This window comes from Neoarius graeffei, chromosome 26 (genome assembly GCF_027579695.1).
Source record: "Neoarius graeffei isolate fNeoGra1 chromosome 26, fNeoGra1.pri, whole genome shotgun sequence".
NCBI classification, from domain to species: domain Eukaryota; kingdom Metazoa; phylum Chordata; class Actinopteri; order Siluriformes; family Ariidae; genus Neoarius; species Neoarius graeffei.
The window spans coordinates 41,997,071-42,019,641 of record NC_083594.1 but is presented as its reverse complement, the minus strand read 5'-3'; the positions used below and the strand labels follow the sequence as shown (position 1 = coordinate 42,019,641).

Below are 22,571 nucleotides of genomic sequence, written 5' to 3'. Positions count from 1 at the left end.
GTAGCCCGCAGACCGGGGTCATACAGTACGAAGAGCCAGATGTGCATCACGCTTACCTTTCACTTGAGTTTCATATTCAGCTATAATCTCCTTGTCTTTGCGGAATTTCGCCGGAGACGTCATGATGCTTTTAAAACTGAAGAGCCGAACACTGAAAGGGAGCCCGTGTGACACAAACAACAATAACAAACAACAACAACAAAAAAAAAGGAAAAAAAACCGCTGTTTCCACCGCCTCTGTGTCGTTATGATATATCCAATAGGCTGTTATGGGTGGAGGAGAGGGAAAGAAGATGATTATTGTTTCATATCGAAGCCCGAGCTCCACGCATTATGATTTCCTGCTCCCGCAGAGCTCTCCGAAAACCGGCAGAGGAACAGAGCACAATGTCATTCCCTCTCCCGACTTGGAGCCCTCAGGACGATGCGTGAGGATCCAGAAGTGCGTGCTCCAGCTGTGAAGGGTTGATTCGCTCCCGCGCGCACGCTTCTCAAAGCAGACGGCTGGGCTCGGACCCGGAAAAGTGCAGGGCTGGGTTCAAATCGCGCTCTGTTCTCAGCACAACACTGCAACCTGGAACAAACCGCAGGGTGAAACATCAGTACAGGCTATAAACTCAATGGAAAGGTGTGAGCATTCTCTACGTGCTTTACTGATTCATAATGCACGCCTTGTGCACTAATCTATTCCTGTTATATGCATAAAGTTGAGTAGTAATGCATCCGCCAGATGTGTCTCTCTCTGTCTCACACACACATACATACACTTTTTTTTTTGTTGTTGTTGTTTCTTTTTCCTTTGTAAATCATTCTCACTGCACTACTATAAAGCTTCTACACCTCTGAACCGATCCCTCTAACCCGAATAAACCAGTTACCTTGAAAGGTAATTTCCATTCCTCTGGTCTAATGCATGTCTTCCAAACTCAAAACGATCCAGAATTCTTTCGCACGGTGTGCTAGAGTGTGTTATCTGACTTTTTTTTTTTTCTTTTCTCCCCCCCAGCTCTAAAGCTCTAACCCCGCCTTTTTTTCGTGGAAGTGCTGGAGCTCCAACCCCTCCTCTTTTGCCATTGGTCGCCTGAAGCGGAAGTGAACCGAAACCCTTTAAAGCCGCTCCTAAACCGACCCGTATTACACGGACTCATTTATCCTGCACAGCTCGAATTTAGGCGTGATTTACACAAGGTGTTAGTTTGGACACAGTGTGCGAGCAGAATATGAATAAAAACAGTCCCGATGAGGCGAGCTGCATACGGGGCAGCCGAGTGGCTGCTCACGTGACCGCTTTTATCCAATCAGAGCCGCGTATGCTCGGTTTTGAAAATGTTTCCGGAAGTGCATGTTTGTTTAGATAGCCTAGCTTATTTCTCTCTATGATATGATCGCGTTTAGATCAGCGATTTGAAGTGTCGATTTAGTTGATGCGAAATTGTCTTTGTTTCCAAACCAAACAAAGAAAAAGAAGAAGTAAGCATCTGTTCTGTTCTGTTCTGTCAACCTGAATGCTCTTGGGCTAGCTCGCTTGCTTTGTTATTTTTATTAGACAGGTGTTGCTAGCTGGACATCTTGTGCTCTGATGTATAAATGTAACCTTTTTATTTTTGTAGACTTGTCAGATTAGTCGTCTGGAAAGCTTTCGGTGAGATACATCTTGGTTAATTAAATATCGGAGTCCTAAATTTAGAACGAAAGCTAGTTAGGTAACTAACGTTAGCTTACATCCGGTTTAAATAGCCCTGCAACGCAAGCAGGTAGATTTTTAGGTTTGTCAGACGGAAGTAAGGATTTTCTGCTTGTTCTGATCTGCAGGGTTTTGGCTGATCGGGCTGCACGATGTCCACGTCGAATTTTAAGAATAAGTGTGTTGCTCAGGTGAACTGCATTTACTGCGACAGTCTGCTGTGTACAAGAGGCATGAAAGCTGTGCTTCTAGCAGATACAGAAATCGAGCTGTACTCCACCGACATGCCTCCAAACAGGTGAGAAGGATCCTGATCACACTAGCCTGATGATGATGATGTTAATAATAATAATTAATTGTATGCCTGTTATGACTGTCTTAAACATCCTGGTTTTTGTAGTTAAGGTAAGACACTACATGTGAATAGGATTATTTTGTAGTGTTTATTTTTCTTTCTGATATGTACGTACAACCCCGATTCCAAAAAAGTTGGGACAAAGTACAAATTGTAAATAAAAACGGAATGCAATAATTTACAAATCTCAAAAACTGATATTGTATTCACAATAGAACATAGACAACATATCAGATGTCGAAAGTGAGACATTTTGAAATGTCATGCCAAATATTGGCTCATTTGAAATTTCATGACAGCAACACATCTCAAAAAAGTTGGGACAGGGGCAATAAGAGGCTGGAAAAGTTAAAGGTACAAAAAAGGAACAGCTGGAGGACCAAATTGCAACTCATTAGGTCAATTGGCAATAGGTCATTAACATGACTGGGTATAAAAAGAGCATCTTGGAGTGGCAGCGGCTCTCAGAAGTAAAGATGGGAAGAGGATCACCAATCTCCCTAATTCTGCGCCGACAAATAGTGGAGCAATATCAGAAAGGAGTTCGACAGTGTGAAATTGCAAAGAGTTTGAACATATCATCATCTACAGTGCATAATATCAAAAGATTCAGAGAATCTGGAAGAATCTCTGTGCATAAGGGTCAAGGCCGGAAAACCATACCGGGTGCCCGTGATCTTCGGGCCCTTAGACGGCACTGCATCACATACAGGCATGCTTCTGTATTGGAAATCACAAAATGGGCTCAGGAATATTTCCAGAGAACATTATCTGTGAACACAATTCACCGTGCCATCTTCTGTTGCCAGCTGAAACTCTATAGTTCAAAGAAGAAGCCGTATCTAAACATGATCCAGAAGCGCAGACGTCTTCTCTGGGCCAAGGCTCATTTAAAATGGACTGTGGCAAAGTGGAAAGCTGTTCTGTGGTCAGACGAATCAAAATTTGAAGTTCTTTATGGAAATCAGGGACGTCGTGTCATTCGGACTAAAGAGGAGAAGGACGACCCAAGTTGTTATCAGCGCTCAGTTCAGAAGCCTGCATCTCTGATGGTATGGGGTTGCATTAGTGCATGTGGCATGGGCAGCTTACACATCTGGAAAGACACCATCAATGCTGAAAGGTATATCCAGGTTCTAGAGTAACATGCGCTCCCATCCAGACGACGTCTCTTTCAGGGAAGACCTTGCATTTTCCAACATGACAATGCCAAACCACATACTGCATCAATTACAGCATCATGGCTGCGTAGAGGAAGGGTCCGGGTACTGAACTGGCCAGCCTGCAGTCCAGATCTTTCACCCATAGAAAACATTTGGCGCATCATAAAACGGAAGATACGACAAAAAAGACCTAAGACAGTTGAGCAACTAGAATCCTACATTAGACAAGAATGGGTTAACATTCCTATCCCTAAACTTGAGCAACTTGTCTCCTCAGTCCCCAGACGTTTACAGACTGTTGTAAAGAGAAAAGGGGATGTCTCACAGTGGGAAACATGGCCTTGTCCCAACTTTTTTGAGAGGTGTTGTTGTCATGGAATTTAAAATCACCTCATTTTTCTCTTTAAATGATACATTTTCTCAGTTTAAACATTTGATATGTCATCTATGTTCTGTTCTGAATAAAATATGGAATTTTGAAATTTCCACATCATTGCATTCTGTTTTTATTTGCAATTTGTACTTTGTCCCAACTTTTTTGGAATCGGGGTTGTATTGAAGCCTTACAAAAAACTTTTCATACTGCGTCTTCCTACCTGTATGTAGGGTCAGTGTAGACAGGTTGAGCCTAGGGCGCAGCACTATCAGCTTGGCAATGCTGGGGTTCGAACTCACAACCTTCCAGTCAGTAACTCCAAGCCTTAGCCTGCTGAGCTGTCACAAAATTAAAAGCTAGATAGAACTCGACGCGTCAATGGGGATGCCTCCGTCCGGTAGACTACACGCTTTATTAAGTTGCGATTTGGGGATGGACATTTGACCTCACAGTAATCTTGACCTGGTGAAATTACTTGTGTTAGCCTCAGAGATGCTGTGTTCACAAGGTTTTCGGACAGACATTTGACCTCACAGTGACCTTGACCTTAGACCTTTTGATCTCAAAATCTAATCAGTTTATCTTTGTCCCCAAATGCACAAATGCTGAAAGTTTGGTGAAATTCCTTTCATTGGCCTTTGAGATATCATGTTCACAAGGTTTCCGCACGGACAGACGGACAGCCCGAAAACATAATACCTCCTGCACCTTAAGGTGGCGGAGGCATGATAAATTACATAATTCAGTGTGAATGCGTACCTGGACGTACTTTCAAGAGAGAGATTTATAGAACAGTGAGTTTTTGTTGCTTAACAAACATATATAAGTGGCATGGTGGTGTAGCCTCACAGCAAGAAGGTTCTGGGTTCGAGCCAAGCAGCCGGCGAGGGCCTTTCTGTGTGGGTTTCCTCTGGGTGCTTCAGTTTCCACCACAGCCCAAAGACATGCGGTTAGGTTAATTGGTGGCTCTAAATTGACCGTGAGTGTGAATGGTTGTTTGTGTCTATGTGTCAGCCCTGTGATGACCTGACGACTTGTCCAGGATGTACCCCGCCTCTCGCCCGTAGTCAACTGGGATAGGATCCAGCTTGCCCGCGACCCTGTACAGGATAAGCAGCTACAGATGATGGATGGATATAAATGTCATTTATGAGTATAATATCCAATGATAACCAGCATTTTAGGAAATTCCTCTGTAATATCCTTCTAATGAGGGATAGGAATGGGCATGCGAAGTTTCATGAATGCAATAGCTATCCTGAAAGAGGGAGAGAGAGCTCTTTTTTTTTTTTTTTTTTTGAATATAGTAAGAAGTTATTTTGAGGAAAACCATTTTAAGACTGTTATCGTGTTTCCACTCCAGTAAGTGTGATTTTTATTAGGTTTACAAAATAAATACTATTACATGTATATCATGATACATAATTTGACATCTATTAAGCAAAGTTTTTTAGTGACTCATGACAGTGGGCAAAGCTTAAAACCTCTATCAAAGCTGCGAAACTTAAGGTAATATGGCGGATGCAAGTGGACAAATCTGCAAAATGAACACTTGTTTTTTGTTGAGTTTTGATCAGGGCTTTGAACCGGTTCAAGGAACGAAAACGAAAACCGGGAACTTTTTCTATTTCACATGGAACAGAAACGAAACCAGAAACTTTATTATTTTTTATGTTCCGGAACAGAAACGCTTATTAAAAATAATGGTAACCGGTTAATACCGGTTTTTATTTCGTTCCTCAAAGTTTCCGTAGCCTATAAATAAAAAAGTCATTCTTCTCCTGCGCAAGTTTCTATGACCCGCTGGGGTTCACTTCCTGTGTGACGTTCGCTGACTGAATGGAGAGAGCGGGAGGGTGGACTACTATCACGTCTCCACATCTTAAATAAGAGGTAAATATTGCAGTCTATCGTTATTCGAAAACGTCAATTTCAAACACGATATCAATATATTTGTCCACGTTAATGAGAGGCTCGCGAACATTAAATGACGTTAACCTCTGTTAGCCTATCAATGCATAGGGCCTGACTAGCCTTTGGTAACACACTAAACGAATTATCTTTCATTTTTGGCACTTTTTCTGTTTGTGTAGATGGGAAGACATACTGAGAATCCAAATTGCCAACATTTGAAATAATAATTGTTTTGAATTATTTCTTGTCTTATTTAATGAAGGTTGTAATAGAATTAGCCTACATTTGGCTTAAGCTGGATGAGACAGAGACATAATTTTATAGCCATTTGTTAAACAGCTGACAGGGAACGTAATTAACCGTTCCGGGAACGAAATTTTTTTGTTCTAACCGGTTCGGGAACATCTGGTGGAACCCAAAACCGGAAACGTTAAAATTCCGTTTCTGTTCGGAACGAACCAATAGGAAAAAAATTCTGGTTCAAAGCCCTGGTTTTGATTTGTATTACAAGAGAGATGACGTGATGTAGTTTATCCAAAAAGCTGAAAAATAACTAAAATTGATATTTCTATGAGCAGCATCGTGCTCTAAAGGCCAATTTATGCTGACAGCGCAGTCCTCGCAGATGGCGTCTGCATAGCCCCCCCCCCGCAGACGCTCTGCGCGCACCTCCCAAAAATTGTGACCACCGCAGAAGCCTCGCAGACAAGAGGGCTCTGATTGGTCCACTCTACATCCGCTGTACACGCACTTCCGCTTCCCTACTTTCCCAGTTTGTTTTGTTTTGACGACCGCCATTTTTAAAAACACGAGCGAAGATGGAGCAGCACGAAGAGCGGTTGATCGAGGAAGTGAGGAAGTACGTACATCTATACGACTCCAGTTCTAGTCATTATAAGTAACCGGAGGATAAACACTCCACTAACCACACCCACCAACTACTCCTAGCGATTTTGCGACATCGCGACCCCTTGCGTTGTGGCGGTGAATAACATCGCGCACGCCTATTACTCCCCGCTCAACGATAAATTATAACTGTCTGCGAAAAGCTATCTGCGAAAGCCTTGTCGCAAGAGCATGCAGAGGCCCTACTAAGCCATATGGACAAAACGCAATGAACTGGATGCGTTTTTGATAAACTTTAATAAGTGATCACTGCTATATCTGTATCTGTTTTACAGGACTGTCGATTTCGTCGCAGGCTGCTATTCGACAGAAAGCTGTAAATGCAAATTAAGAGACATTGCCTGCCTGAAGTGGTATGTAATAGATGTTAATTATGATGTACCTATATTTCTTTTTATATACTGTATATTGGTTATTATACAGTGAACATCAGAATTATTTGCACGTTTCTTGGAGATTAGAAGAATGATTCACTTTCTTGGAGGGTGGCAATAATTCTGAAGGGGACTAAGCATTGTGGGTTTTTTTATGTATTTATATGGAAATGAGTTGTTAACATTTTGACTGTAGTTTCTTTGTCAAAGCCTCTTCCTTGGTAGCATCGTGTTTTTATTTTTCTTATCTCCCCCCCCGCCTCGCACCGCACCTTCAGTGGAAATGTTGTGGGGTATCATGTAGTGGCTCCGTGCAAACCCTGCCTGCTCTCCTGTAACAACGGCCACTTCTGGATGTTCAACAGTGAAGCTGTTTCCACTATCAACAGACTGGATGCGTCAGGTTTGGAGTCTCTGTCAAAATTCCACATTCAGTATACTAGTTGTAGTATTTTAGATTTCGTAGGTTATCTTTCTGTCCAGATGTTTTGCAAACTTTCTAAATGGAGATCTTGCAGTCACGTGACCGGAAAGTTAACAGCCGCCATCTTGTCGGTAAAAAACACAGCTGAATACTGCTGCACTCGTGTACAGAATGGATCAATTTCAACCGACGGACTACACGGCTCATTTTTCGAATGAACAGATAACTAGATATATGTCTAAAATAAACGATCTACAGATTAGTGACCCTTATGGCTTACCGGACGGAGTTTTCACGACCGTGTCAGTGGATTTTGAACTGCCAGCGGAATACCCGGACGTGTATAATTACCTTATTAACTTTCCCTCGCTGTTCAGTGGTGAAGCACTGCGTGCTTATAAATCTCTGGACAGTTATCTTTACAGAAATTCAGGATTTGTCAGTGACTCAGATGTGGCATCTTGTAAACAAGAAAATAACAATCCTCATTGGACGGGTAAGTCACTTAAGTATTACTAGTACTGCACTGACCAGCCGATTATAGAATAAGGTACAGTAATTCCAGCTGTAATTCCAAATCGTCCGTTTTGTTTACCATGGATCTGGCGTTGGAGAGGTAGAGGCTTAGCAGTGGAGATTTGAGTGGCTGTTTTCTGAGCTTATTCAACAGGCCGGCTCTGCCTGCAGCCTCGCTTTTGCTTCCGCTCCCGACGCTGCCTCCTTCACTTTGCTTCCGATAACAATCCACGGAGACCCCGCTGGTCTCGCTATCTCGTCCGGAATGTTGTGCATGCGATGGAAATCGCTACAAACCGTCATTTTCTGCTGGAAACGAATGTCCGGTAAGTCCATACGGTTGTAGTGGATATTGAAGTCTGGTACAGACGAACAACACGCAAAAATACACACACAAAAACATAAACGTGCACAGGTAGGGAGAGCTTGTAGCCGCAGCCGTTGTAGTAGAATTGTATATAGTAGGGTTTTCCAGAAGAAAAGGTAGAAGGCGGAAATATGGCGTTTGACCGACAAGATGGCGTCTGTCACGATCTGGATCGGCTGTGACGTCACATGCAAGATCTCTATTGGAGGTGAAAGAAAATGGATATATGTGAGAGAGAGGGGGGAATTTAAATTTATATAATCAAAAACGGGCATCTCAAAACTTCCCGAAAGTCCTCAATCCTACATCCATGACCAGGAAGTCACCCCAAGTCTGCCATCTTTAAGGAAGTACCAGTTGTTAAAGTGCATATTCTGAACCAATTTCTTTTTTTTTTTATATAGGTATATATGAATGTATGTCCTTTTACACACTCATCCAGAAGGGTAATTTTGCACAAGGCCATCTGTCCACAGCAGAAAAAAATAAAATAACAAAACCCGTCTGGAAAAATCCCAAGGGAGTCTGGAGCCAGATTCATGACGTCACCTGCGGACGCGCCAGCAGACTGCGAGAGCTTGCACGGTTTCAGTGCACAGTCTGTGTAGACCAAGCGCTCCCATTTCTCTCTCATTGTCCGGTCTTTTGGGAAACGATGAGGAGTAATCCCATCATGATTGGTGTTGCTACACCCTCCTACCATACATCTGTTAACCATTTTAATAATTACGCGATAACGTTGAAGAAATTTGCAGAAAACCACCAGGTCGTTTTCTCATAAACGAACCAGCGCTGGCGTAGGATTCAGAAGGAGGCGTCCCGCACGCGACGTCACGGAAATCAGTGTTTGCCGGGAAATCCAAATGCCAAGTTTTTTCAGAGGCGGACCAGTTTGCCTCAAATGGCTTGATTTCAACTGAATTCTTCTGGTATTGCGCAAGGTAAAAAAAAATTGCAGAGAATGTAGAATGTGACCGATATTTGACCAAAGTTTAATATAAAATAGGAGAATTACATTGATCTTGGGGGCGGCACGGTGGTGTAGTGGTTAGCGCTGTCGCCTCACAGCAAGAAGGTCCTGGGTTCGAGCCCCGGGGCCGGCGAGGGCCTTTCTGTGTGGAGTTTGCATGTTCTCCCCGTGTCCGCGTGGGTTTCCTCCGGGTGCTCCGGTTTCCCCCACAGTCCAAAGACATGCAGGTTAGGTTAACTGGTGACTCTAAATTGACCGTAGGTGTGAATGCGAGTGTGAATGGTTGTCTGTGTCTATGTGTCAGCCCTGTGATGACCTGGCGACTTGTCCAGGGTGTACCCCGCCTTTCGCCCGTAGTCAGCTGGGATAGGCTCCAGCTTGCCTGCGACCCTGTAGAAGGATAAAGCGGCTAGAGATAATGAGATGAGACATTGATCTTGCTCCTGAATTTACCCGTGATATGCACTTTAAAATGCGTTCAGAATGCATTCAAGGATAAAGGAGGCTTGTGAGTCAACGATGCGTCTCCTACAAAACAAATAACAATAGATAATACGATGCAAAGTCAATAATTGAATAATTAATGTATATAAATAAATTCCTTGCATGGAAGTCAGTTAATACGCCTTGCTGAACAGAGAAGTCAGATGATGAGTAAAATCTATATTTAAAAAAAAAGATTAATTTTTTAGGCTAACGCATCTACATTTAACTGTGTAATGAACATGTAGAAAGTGATTTTTAATGAAGGATAATTTAGAGTGTAATCACTCCTGTATAGGCTGATTAGTCATACAGATGGGAAACATCATCAATAAGCAAACTCACTCACTCACTCTTTAATTCTCATACTGCCACACGAAATAGTATGCAAGAAGAGTATGCCGTCTTGCTGACGTTTGGCTTCAGTTTCTCCGATTCAAATTCCAAATTTGCATAGAAACCTATGAATGGAAAGTCTGTTATGTTCACGACGCATGAGCATCAACTTGAAAACAACTCGCTATCCAGCCGAGCCTCATTCACAGCCCGAAGAACTTGTGCTTGATTTGCATTCAGCCGTTTTTGTGCCTGATAGAAATACACAGGTGCTGACTTTCAGGCTATAGCCACAGCGTTTACTGTTGACTCCCTGCGGCTATACAGGAGACGCCTCAAACCATTCCTTTTTTTTTTTTTTTTTTAATTGATAAAGGAGTGCTCAGACAAAAACGTGAATAAAATTTGCCTGGCTGAAAAGCCAGTTCACTAAAGCACAAGGACTCGTGTGTTTGTGTCTGGTGAATTCAGCCTCAGTCTTGTGAGCAAATATGCAAAACTTACGGTGTCTTTGGTTGGGAAGAATCTATATACACTACTGTTCAAAAGTTTGGGGTCACCCAGACAATTTTGTGTTTTCCATGAAAAGTCACACTTTTATTTCCCACCATAAGTTGTAAAATGAATAGAAAATATAGTCAAGACATTTTTTCTGGCCATTTTGAGCATTTAATCGACCCCACAAATGTGATGCTCCAGAAACTCAATCTGCTCAAAGGAAGGTCAGTTTTATAGCTTCTCTAAAGAGCTCAACTGTTTTCAGCTGTGCTAACATGATTGTACAAGGGTTTTCTAATCATCCATTAGCCTTCTGAGGCAATGAGCAAACACATTGTACCATTAGAACACTGGAGTGAGAGTTGCTGGAAATGGGCCTCTATACACCTATGGAGATATTGCACCAAAAACCAGACATTTAGGCTACATCCACACAGCAACGAGATTTTTTTTTTTTTTAAATATCGCGTCCACATGGGCAACGGATCAGTAAAATATCAGGTTCATATGGCAACGCAATGCTTGCTGAAAACGATGCAATACACATGCCACACCTCTACGTGCGCTGTAAGACGGTCCCATCGGAGACACCAGAACAATAGAAGTAGATGCATGCGCATAGCTGCGCATGCGCACAGTGACTGTCACTGTCACACGCACACACTTTCTCACTCCCTATCCTATGGATATAGTCCCTTTAAATCACGTGCTCGTTTTTTGAATGGAGACGCGGAAAGACGAATGAATGGGGGAAGCCGGTATGCCAACATTCTGATATCCTCCAGAATTCTTTAATGGTCCGGAATAAATTGAATGCTACACGTTGATGGATTACTTTGTTCTTCTACGCCCTTTTTGAGGAATGTATTGTCGGACTTAAACCAACATCTGAAGAGGTGAGATCGCTCCTTTTTTTTTTTTTCCCTATTTTTGCTGGCGGGATTGACTCTGCCCTAAGGGCTATTCTCTCTCTCTCTCTCTCTCTCTCTCTCTCTCTCTCTCACTTTGCACCATTACACAATAAATATTCACAGTGAAAATATTTTGTAAGCGCGTTTCATGAACCAAGTTATAGGATTTGTTGACAACTCGCATCGAGTTCGTTACACTTCTACCCGGCGTGAAGCACTCACAGTCATGTGGTTGTGACGTCATCGTAAACAAATCCGTTCTACTCATCCAGAGGACTTTGCAACGGCTCCGTTGCCAGATTTTTTCACTCTGGAACCCGTTCTCAAAAGATTTCGTTTTGGGGCACCCAAAACGCCGGTGCCGTGTGGACGCCAGGCCGAAACGATAAACAATTTTATCAGATTCACCTGAATCCGTCGCCGTGTGGACAGGGCCTTAGTAAAATTTAGCTAGAATAGTCATTTAGCACATTAGCAATGTATAGAGTGGATTTCTGATTAGTTTAAAGTGATCTTCATTGAAAAGAACAGTGCTTTTCTTTCAAAAATAAGGACATTTCAAAGTGACCCCAAACTTTTGAACGGTAGTGTAGTTTAATGCGTATTGCTAATTATTAAGAATTGGTCACACCAGACTTGGTGCTTTCTTACTGCTTCATGGCTCACATCTATCTCGTCCAGTACCGTACGCTAAGATTTGCGTGATTATAAACAGGCTACAGGGTCTGTCAAAGATAAAATAAATATAGTATAAGGTTTTGTTTTCAGCATCCACATCATTTTATTGGCTCAGCCTTTGGCTGAAGCCTATAGAGGCACCTGTGTGGTGTGTGGCGGTTTGTTTTTTTTTTTAAATGTGTATGTTTAACCAAGTTCGAGCGTGTTTAAGAATGTAATTGGCGTGCCAGCCTCAGGTAGCGATTCCACAGTCAGGGTGTGGTGCCACTGCGTACTGGCTATGTTAGCACCACATTACGTCACCTCAGTTCATAGTGTAATCCTCCATGGCTGAACGGTCTACAGCGCTATCCAGGAAAGGAGCAGACTTTGCAACGTTGGTTGGAATCCTGGTGTCAACGTATTTCCAAGCGGGCTATTTTTTTCTGTTTATGTACCTTAGCTTCTATCTTCCAATCAGAAAAAGGCTGCACAGGTCTCTAGTTTGCAGTTAACAACGTCTGAAAGAGTGGGTTTTTGGGTTGGCGCTAGAACTTTCTTGTCTAGAAGTTCAGCACTTCTTGTACCTGACTTTTGCACTTCGCTCTGGATAAGAGCGTCCGCTAAATGCCCTGTAATGTTTTTGTGAAATTGAATGGAACAGCACCACTAGCAGCTGTAGTTGTAATAAAAACGCACAGAATGGTATGAAGCGAGCTTGTGGCCTAACTGTAACGAGCCTGGTGCTGTAGATTCACACACCAAATCAGTGGCGGTCATGTCACATGATTATACAGAGTGACACACTTCCTAGTTTTTCTCTCCAGTGGGTGAATATTTTGCATCCTGCTTCAGTGACGTTTCTGTTAAACCGTATGCCATCGGTAGGTGTAATGAAGGTGAACGAAGTGGATTATTAGCTTATCCGGCCGGCAGGTGATGAGCTTATGCCATCATGTGTTGTCCGGTGTCCTCCACATTTCACGAAAATTGCTTCTTCTGTCTCAGTTCTTCACTGATTTTTATTCTTTGTGGCAGGAATGTAGGTCTGCCTGCGGTGCATATAGCTTCTACCCAAATTTGCATAATTGCAATTAGTAATGAAGATATTGAGTAATGAAGCCCTAACGAGCAGTTTCCACACAAATCGCTTCTTCTCTGTCTATTCCTCACCGTTTTGGATTCTTTCTGGCAGATAGGTCGCTCTTCCTAGGGTGTATATAGCCTTATATACACACACGGGTGGACAGTAACGAAGTACATTTACTTGAGTACTGTACTTAAGTACACTTTTTGAGTATCTGTACTTTACTTGAGTATTATTTTTTTTGGAAACTTATGACTTGAACTTCACTACATTTCTATCAAGGTCCTCGTTACTATGAAACAGCTTTGCAAGTGGATGTTTTTTCTTTTCTAAAACGTGATGGGCTGTCTCAGTGTCACCTGTGAAAAAACTGTGAAACTTTTTTAATACTTTTTAAATACTTTTTAATACTTCGGACTAATACTCTTGACTTTTTAACGGTAAATGTACCTCTTTTTAAAGCAGCACTTACTTCTGAAGCACTGTGAGCTTCACTAGAGGAGCTCTGCTCTTCTGCCATGATCGGAGATCTCAAACACGGAAGAGCGGAAAGGAATCGGAAACGTACGCGAGATTAGACCACATCCGCAAATTTAGGCATCTTAAAATGTTTTTATTAATGCCACATAAAATATCCAGCACAAATTATATATGATAGACATAAATTAATAATTTATAAATTTTATTTTAAATACGTTTTTAGTTAGCGGGACTGCAGCTTATCACCTCTCCCGCCCGCTCCCGCATTGTGCACTCCCCCTCCCGCCCGCACCCACAATGAGCTTTCAAAATTTGTCCCGCGCCGCACTGCTTTGCGTCGGGTCCCGCGGGAGTGCAGGGTAGGGCTGCACAATTAATCGAATTTAATCGAAAATCGCGATTTTGGCTGCCACGATTAAATTAAATGAAAATCGCGATTTATTTCCATTTAAAATGCGAGCTCTGTTGCACATCTGATCAAGCACTTTTTGACCAGTACTCCGCCAAACCGTTAGGGGGCGAACCGACGCATGTAAGGTTTCATTACTCTGCCTAAATAAGCAAGCAAGCCAAGTGCGCAGAGCTTCAGTGCAGCGGTATCCAGTGTTGCCAGATTGGGCGGTTTTAAGTGCATTTTGGTGGATTTGAACATATTTTGGGTTGGAAAACGTCAGCAGTGTCTGGCAACACTGGCGGTATCTTCTTCAAGGGGTGATAGCGTGAGAGTAGGTAACAGATTGAGCGTATTTAGCACTGGAGGCAATGCTGTGACCTGCCTTCGCTCATGTTTAAAGCCAGAGCATGTTGATAGGCTGGTCTTTCTAGCTAAAAACTTGTAGGCCTCAGTATAATGCTATGGAATTGTTGCAATTGAGTTTTCAGTTCCTTCATCCTTTGGTAATTTCTTGGATAAATTTCATTTATTTGTCATTTGGAAATCAGAATTTCTCTTTTAAATTTCATTCTGCACTGAAAGCTGTTCATATTGTTTGTTTGAGTATAGTGAAATAAAATTTAAGTGATTTCCCTAACATCAAGAATAATCGTGATTAATAATCGTGATTACAATTTTGATCAAGATAATCGTGATTATCATTTTTTCCATAATCGTGCAGCCCTAGTGCAGGGCTCTACCTCGAACCCATGTTTCAGTTTTCTGAAAGGATTAAAGATTCGTTTTAAATGTTTGCCTTGTTTGTCGAAAACGAACCACATCACTGCCTTCAAAAACTCGCCGTCCAACCTGCAGAAGCATATTGAGGTATATCAATGTTTTATTCCAAGAGAAAGCTTGCAACGAAGTTGTTTGTGCTTTTAGAGCTAGCGATAACGTTGCAAACGTAGCTATGCAGTCTGGTTAGTCAAATGACTTTCTATGGATTTGCCTGCCAAGTTGCCGTAGCCTTGTCCACGGCTAACGTTTACACATGGCTAGTTAACTTGGACACTGTTAGTTAGCATGTAAAAACAGAGTTACACTAACATGACTAATGTTAACTTATCTGAAGTCCTTTCAGAAATGTTTTAGCATTATCTTGCCAAATAAACAGAATGTAGAAATCTTTCTTTTCTAGTAGCGTTAGCTACCCAATATGATTTCGAGTCTGAAAAGCGTTTGCTAGCATGTCAGGTGGAGTTTCACTGATTAGCTAGCTTAACGTTAAACCACCATGACGGCACAGCACGCGTTCATTTTGTGAATTCACATTTCTGTCTTTGGTCCTGGCATTAGGTTTTGTAAGCGTTGTGGCAATAATACAACGATGCGTTGACAGAAAATTTACTTTTAATACTTAAGTATGTTTGAAAGCAAGTACTTAAGTAAAAAATTTGACTGGACGACTTTCACTTGTATCGGAGTAACATTTGACCAGTGGGATCTGTACTTTCACTTCTCTCTCTCTAATAAAATATGCGTGCAACATTTTATTGTGTAAGGTGGCCCATTTTAGATCGTTCCTTCTGGACTAGATGGGGCCGGCGTGAGCTACGCCGTCATTGACGGTCTCGTTTGTCTGATCATTATTTTTTTCATTACAATGTGTTTGGAAGAGAAACTAAAGGTTGATGGACTGAGCACATATTTATTACACTAAGTAACTTTAAAAATGCACATTGATAAAACTTGCTGAATTCGTGCTGAGTTTATCTCAAGAAGAAAAGAAATATATCACAATGGAAAAATAACTTCGTTCCGCCCGAATAAGTTCCAAATCTGTGCTCAAATCAGAATTTAAGGGAGTTGTACTCAATAATGTACAATATGACTCGGGTAGTCAATGACATGGACAGGCTTTAATTTTCAAACAAATTTTGCATACACTGTACACACACAATCTTGCCTATAAATACCCGGGGGAAATGATGGGAAAATTGTCATTATTGAAGATGCCACGCCTAAGCCAAAATCAACGTGAACAGGCCATCGGGACGTCGCGTGCCGGAAGTACACAGACAGAGGTCGCCCGGCACTTCGGTGTTCATCATTCGACCATTTCCCGTTTGAGTCAGCGTTACAGACAGACGGAGCACCAGGGATCGTCCACGCCCTGGTCAGCCTCGAGTCACGACGCCAGTTCAGGATCAGCACATCAGGCTAGCTCACCTCCGTGACAGATTCCTGACACCCTCAGTCACTGCTGCTGAGACCCCTGGACGACACAGACCCAGAATCTCCAGCATGACGGTCCGAACATGGGCCAACTGTCACTTTGAATTTTTTTTATTGTGAATTAATTCTTGAGTTTGACAATAAATGTCCTTTATCGATGTTTCAAGATGTGTGCATTACATACATACATACAATATCATAAATTTCAAATATATGCATGGATCTAAAGTGATATCGTGTTGAATTCCATTGTGCGTTTTTAAAGTTACTTAGTATATTATTTATTTTATTTTAACCAGGTTTGTTCCATTGAGATCACAATCTCTTTTACAAGGGAGACCTGGCCAAGAATGGCAGTACATGAAGTTCCATCACATCGTCACAACAAAACATCACATCAACACAAACAAAAACATAATTACATCGTCACATCAAAACAGACAAAACCTGAAGTTCAAAATCAAAACTAGTAAATTTACAAGGTTTAGTCAGATATTTGCTCTGCAATAAAACATTTGCACTCCTGAAGCCTGGATGTAATGGAATTGATCATGGATTTGAATGCATTCAAAGATACCAGACTTTGAAGTTTGAGCTCTGCCTGCAGACTATTCCATGTACTTAGAGCAGAAAATCGAAAAGCTTTCCCATTTCTGTTCTCAGCTTAGGAACAGTAAAATGAAACAAGTCCTGAGAGCGAAGACTGTAGGCCCTATTATTCAAGATTAAAAGTGATAAGTAAGATGGAGTCATCTCAAGAATAGCCTTGTAAATTAGCACAGACCAATGACTGAGCCTACGCACATATAAAGATGGCCAGTTTACTTTGCTGTATAAGACACAGTGATGAGTTGGAGCTCTACAGTTTGTAATAAACCTAAGAGCACCATGATACACACTGTCCAGTTTGTGGAGGCATTGAGCAGAGGCATTCATATATACACACACAGTGTGTGTATGTGTGTGTGTGTGTGTGTGTATGCGTATATATATATATATATATATATATATATATTAGTGCTGTCAAGCGATTAAAATATTTAATCACGATTAATGTTGTGACTGTCCTAGTTAACTCGCGATTAATCGCAATTTAATCGCACATTTTTGTCACATGAAAAACCATTGTAATTCTCTTATCAGCATAAAAAAGTGAATGGGCTTGCTCACCGTTCGAACTACGGGGGTACTCGGGGGATCTGAGATCCCCTGAAACAGACATGAGATCCCTTGAAAACATGATTTGGGAAATGTTGGGGGGTCTCTAAAATATTGGCAAAATGATGTTTATTGACACAGCAATCGTGTGTAACGGGAAGCATTTGCATATCCGAAGTGAGCGCGCGATGGAGAGCCGCGCTCTGAGACAAGCACAAGCACCCCCCCCCCCCGAAAATATCCGCATAGTTCGAACACTGGTTGTACCAATGTTTTTTTTTTTTTTTTATTGCAGAGCATAACACGTCTTGTCACAGCCACTGCAAAGTGGGGCTGGAGCCGCCGATGGGAAAACGAAACCTAAGCCGAGCACCGTGGCTCTTCGGGGGAGGGCAGAGGACTCTGGCTGTGCGGGGTGTGGCATCATGTCACAGAGCGTTAATCTGGCGATTAAAAAAATTATCGCCGTTAAAATTGAGTCAAGTTAATAACGCGGCATTTTTGACAGCACTAATAAATATATATATATATATATATATATATATATATATATATATAAAACATCACCGTAATCAATAATTGGAAGAAAGGTTGACTCCACCAGTTTCTGTTTCACCCTAAAAGAAAAACAAGACTTATTTCTAAAATAAAATCCAAGTAAAAGCTTCAGCTTCTTTAAAGTATACTGAATATGTGCCTTAAAAGACAAGTGGTCATCAAGCAAAAACCCCAAATATTTAAAAGTAGATACAAGTTCAATTTGTTGACTGTTACTGGTGATGATGACAGGCTGACTTGATCTTGCTGATTTAGAGTTAGTAAAAAACACAAGTTTTGTTTTATCTGCATTTAGAACAAGTTGCAATGGGCAGAGTTGTTCTTGGGGCGGCACGGTGGTGTAGTGGTTAGCGCTGTCGCCTCACAGCAAGAAGGTCCGGGTTCGAGCCCCGTGGCCAGCGAGGGCCTTTCTGTGCGGAGTTTGCATGTTCTCCCCGTGTCCGTGTGGGTTTCCTCCGGGTGCTCCGGTTTCCCCCACAGTCCAAAGACATGCAGGTTAGGTTAACTGGTGACTCTAAATTGACCGTAGGTGTGAATGTGAGTGTGAATGGTTGTCTGTGTCTATGTGTCAGCCCTGTGATGACCTGGCGACTTGTCCAGGGTGTACCCCGCCTTTCGCCCGTAGTCAGCTGGGATAGGCTCCAGCTTGCCTGCGACCCTGTAGAACAGGATAAAGCGGCTCGAGATAATGAGATGAGATGAGAGTTGTTCTTGCACTCTATTAAATACATTCTGCAGAAGTGCAAACACTTTATCACAGACATTTAATTAAGACCTCAAGGAACTGCGTCAAATTGTACAGTCTGTCACCTCGAAGTGTCTGACACTGTTCCTCTCTTCCTCGATTAGGAGTGAATCTGCTCCTGTGGGGAGATCTACCAGAGCTGGAGGGAAGTGAGGATGAAAGCACGGACAGCCTTTCAGAAGAGGAATACCTCAGATAGAAGGCCAGAGAGGTACCACCCCCTTAATGAACTCATTGGGAGACTCGAAAATCATCATTTCATTTCAACTTCGTTCTGTTGCCGGCTGGAGAGGGGGACACAGACGCAACAGCATGACGCGGTTTTTTTTTTGGTCTTATGATTGCACCCTCAACAGCAGTCTGCTTTTGAATATATTTTTGCTACAGCATCTAATTTGACTATATTGTGTGTAAAATACAAACATTTTTAGTCATTTAATTCTTGCCAATTTCATGACACATGATGCACAGATAGCTAAATGACTAATGATTAGCTAAAGTTAGATGTGAAAATAAGCAAAGTGTCCAAATAAGCCTGTTATGCAGTTGTTAAACTGCAGCAATGTGCTATATTTATTAATTTATTTCATTATTTAGGGTATAAACAACATACTTGAACTGTAACAAATGTGAGCAACTTTTCTTCCCCTCCCCCCCTCCTCCTGTGAAAGACTCTTAGAATCCCTTCAATTATAATTGGATTATAACCACTTGTATTTCCTTGCCATGTCACTCACGTAATTTGAGTGAAATTCATGAAAACGGTTAAAGCTAGACCGCCTTTCAGGTTTTTCAAATGTAGGTCTTAAAAAGAACTTTACGCAACACCCAATTATTTTTGTTTCGTGGACCGAAAGCTACTGAATTTGAATCACAGACTTCCAATTTGATTAGTCTTTTTTTTTTTTTAAACAGAACAATTTTAATGAATTTAGGGCCACATGGCCTTAAATTCTCCACTATTTTTTCCTGCTTCACCATGACCCGATTCAAGATACTACGTCATGCATGACGTGGTGGGCTTTCCTCGTTCACGCAAGGCATTGTGGGACACGTATTTGAAACAGGAGAGAACAATGGAGGATATGAGTGTGCGAATGAAACGTGAAAGACGGACTACAGTAACGGAAAGAAAGCGAAAAGAAAAGACGTTATGTTATACGCGAAGGAAAGGAAACGCAGGCCCAGACTAATAAATATCGGTGGTCAGCGAGCACCTCGGTGTGATCAGTAGGGCTGTAACGATACACCCAACTCACGATTCGATTCGTATCGCGATTTTTGACCCATGATTCGATACGCCTACGATTTTTTTTTAAATGTTTTTTTTAAAGTAGTAAATATGACTTATTAACATTTACTTACTTACATTAACTATTTAATAACAAATAATTCAGACCACTGCAGAGAATGAGTAATATGTATGCAAAAATGAACAAATGTATATCCAAAGATTGTTTTATTTCTCAAAATAATACTGTTGAGCCGGAAGCTCTGTTTTTTTCGGTTCTGAAAAAGTCATTTTTCCAAATCGTGTAAATCCGTTAAGATTTTTTTGGGGGGGGTGGCTCTCTCACTGTCTCACTCTCATAGGGCCAATGATTTTCTGTGATCGCGGAAAACAGATGGAAATTACGGAATTTTTATGGTGAAACATTGCTCGCGTGTCAAAATGTAACTGCCGCAGAAGGCTTCCGCCCAAGCAGACATGCCTTCAGTGTCGCCAGATATTGCTAACGTTTTCCACCCCAAAATATGTTCAAAACCAGCCAAAAAGCACCTAAACCTGCCCAATCTGGCAACACTGCATGCCTTTCCGGTCAAGTGATTGTGATTGGCTTGTGGCACACCTAGCCAGCCAATGAGCTGCTTGTTTACAGATTCGCTCCCCGCGTCGCAACCAGAATGGCGACCGCTTAAAAGAAATGAATGCTCTGCCAGTGGCGAGTGTGGACGTTGCGTGACTCGCAGAAGATTGTCGCAGGTCGGCGAAAAAACGACTTACTAATAGATATAAAAAAATAAAAGTAATTTAAGTAAGTTTAAAATGTAATTTAAATAAAAAGTAAAGTATTCATAAATTGAAGTTTGGAAGCACCTCTGTTTTTGGGCTGAGGAGAAGTTTGAAAGGGTGTACCGCGATTCTGCCTTCTTGTATCGCGATACGGATCGTGGCTCTGCGTATCGCGATTTCGATTTGCATATCGTTACAGCCCTAGTGATCAGCTGTTCGTTTAGTGACCGAATGATGTAAAGGTAAACTTGCGCATGCGCACACGGACTTCCTCTGTCTGCCTGACTGCGCGAAGCTAGCGATTTCATGCACTTTTTTTTTTTTTTTGCTAGAGAATCCCCTCAAATTAAATAACTTCCCAGCCACAGAATAACCTGTTTTTTGAGATATTGCAGAAATAAACGTATAGCACAATGACCAAATTTCAGAGGGAACTAAATTTCACCGGCTTTATGAAACCGAAAGGCCGTCTCGCTTTAAATAAAAGTAGGAATGTCCCAGATGTTAACCTGAGACTGGATGGAATGTGTTTAAACGCGTACAAGGGATAGTTTTGGTCTTTTATTTTGTACCAGTTTTTATTTCTAACATTGTTTGGAAAGTCTTCGGTGAAAGTAGAGTAGCACAAGTTCATAACAGATGAGCATAAATACGAATTTCTTTTGCAGTGAACGACTCCGCTTGCTTTCAAAGCTTGCCTGGTTGCAACGTTTGTATTATAATGGCGGTGTACGATATCTAAACTACTTCAAGTTCGACAGTCATTGCTGATATTCAGAATAAGCAGTCTTACGATGCACGTGTAAAAAAAAAAAAAACATGCACTGAAATACAATTTGGTAATAGCATTATTTACACTGTAAGGTAACTGCTTTTTTTTTATGTGCTCAAAAAGAGAATTCAGATTTTAAAATGTAGCATAGCGACCATGCATGGTTTCTGCACAGCAGCTTTTCTGCTTCGCACATTCCTGTTTGACAGAATTGAATCAATCCACTTAGCGTTCTCGTTTTGTGATTATTTTCCTGGGAACAATTATTGAACTGACGAATAGGAAGACGAAGAATTACTGTACTCTTCCGTCCTATATGACGTGTGAAAATATTGCATTCAATTTTGCAAAAATGACTTGAATCTTATTATTATTTATTAGTAATTTCTTTGCTGTTCAGTGTGAAGGCACACACTTTCTTAAAGTGTTAAGATATTAACATGTAATTCTGGTCAGAATAGGTACAAATGTGTCCAAAAAAAAAACACCACACACATAATCAGACCTATTATTGGCTTGTTGAAGGGTTTTACTTCCAGCTTTGGCGATTTGCATTAAGAAGACTTGACCAAAATACAACGGTAGAAATATTATTTTTAACTTATTAACAGAAATGGTTTATTTTCTGTAATTTATCAACATTGTGAATGTATATATTTATGAACAGACATGAGACTGTATTTATACTTGGATAATTTCTCTTGCATCATCTGATGACTGAAAGGAAGTTTGTAATTCTTTGACTTTGCACTGTAAAGGTGTTGCTGGGTTGTTTTGTATGCTTGCTGTCTTGATATTAAACGTTTTTAACGTGGAATCCATTGTTGTTTAGTCATACCGAAAGGTTGGTTCATTTATGTTGAAATTCCCAAACAGGGAGGTAATTTAATTTAATCCTGCTCGAAGCACATGGCAGTCCCTCAACTCCATGACCAAATATTCTAGAGCCAAAGAACAATTTATTCCCAGCATGTGGAAGGCTTGTTAAAAAAAAAAGGAAAAAATAAATAACGATGTCAGGATTAACTGCAAGAGTACATCGAGTAAACATTTACAGACTATTTAATAAAGTTGTTGACTGGTGGTTAAATTGAAAACTGTACTGACCTTGAAAGTATTTTTTTTTTTTAAATTCATTTCCGAATTGTATTGGTGTCCACTTACTGTAAATTTTCTAAATACTTTACAGTCGGTTGAGAAATGAGAGGAAAA

The 22,571-nt window shown here is 41.3% G+C and overlaps 2 protein-coding genes across 5 annotated transcripts in view; one reads left to right on the top strand and one right to left on the bottom strand.

The window, feature by feature from the left end:
- srgap2 (SLIT-ROBO Rho GTPase activating protein 2) overlaps positions 1–983 on the bottom strand; it is a 285,919-nt gene extending 284,936 nt beyond the window's left edge. For both annotated transcript variants that reach the window (XM_060910660.1, XM_060910661.1), the window contains exons 1-2: positions 879–983; positions 57–574 (exon numbers count right to left, since the gene is read on the bottom strand). In XM_060910660.1, the coding sequence (XP_060766643.1) occupies positions 57–123 (67 nt within the window). In that variant the 5' untranslated portion in view covers positions 124–574; positions 879–983. The remainder of the gene's footprint in view (positions 1–56; positions 575–878) is intronic.
- A 130-nt stretch (positions 984–1,113) lies between these two features.
- Positions 1,114–22,176, top strand: fam72a (family with sequence similarity 72 member A). 3 transcript variants are annotated; one of them, XM_060910609.1, is made up of 6 exons: positions 1,114–1,470; positions 1,611–1,642; positions 1,813–1,982; positions 6,674–6,751; positions 7,051–7,175; positions 18,678–22,176. In XM_060910609.1, exons 3-6 carry the CDS (start codon positions 1,837–1,839, stop codon positions 18,770–18,772), a joined length of 444 nt encoding a protein of 147 aa, XP_060766592.1. In that variant the 5' UTR covers positions 1,114–1,470; positions 1,611–1,642; positions 1,813–1,836; the 3' UTR covers positions 18,773–22,176. The 3 variants fall into 3 exon arrangements, with proteins under 3 accessions (XP_060766592.1, XP_060766593.1, XP_060766591.1); XM_060910610.1 differs by having other exon boundaries at positions 1,611–1,703; XM_060910608.1 differs by lacking the exon at positions 1,611–1,642 and having other exon boundaries at positions 1,115–1,470.
- Positions 22,177–22,571: the final 395 nt, after the last annotated feature.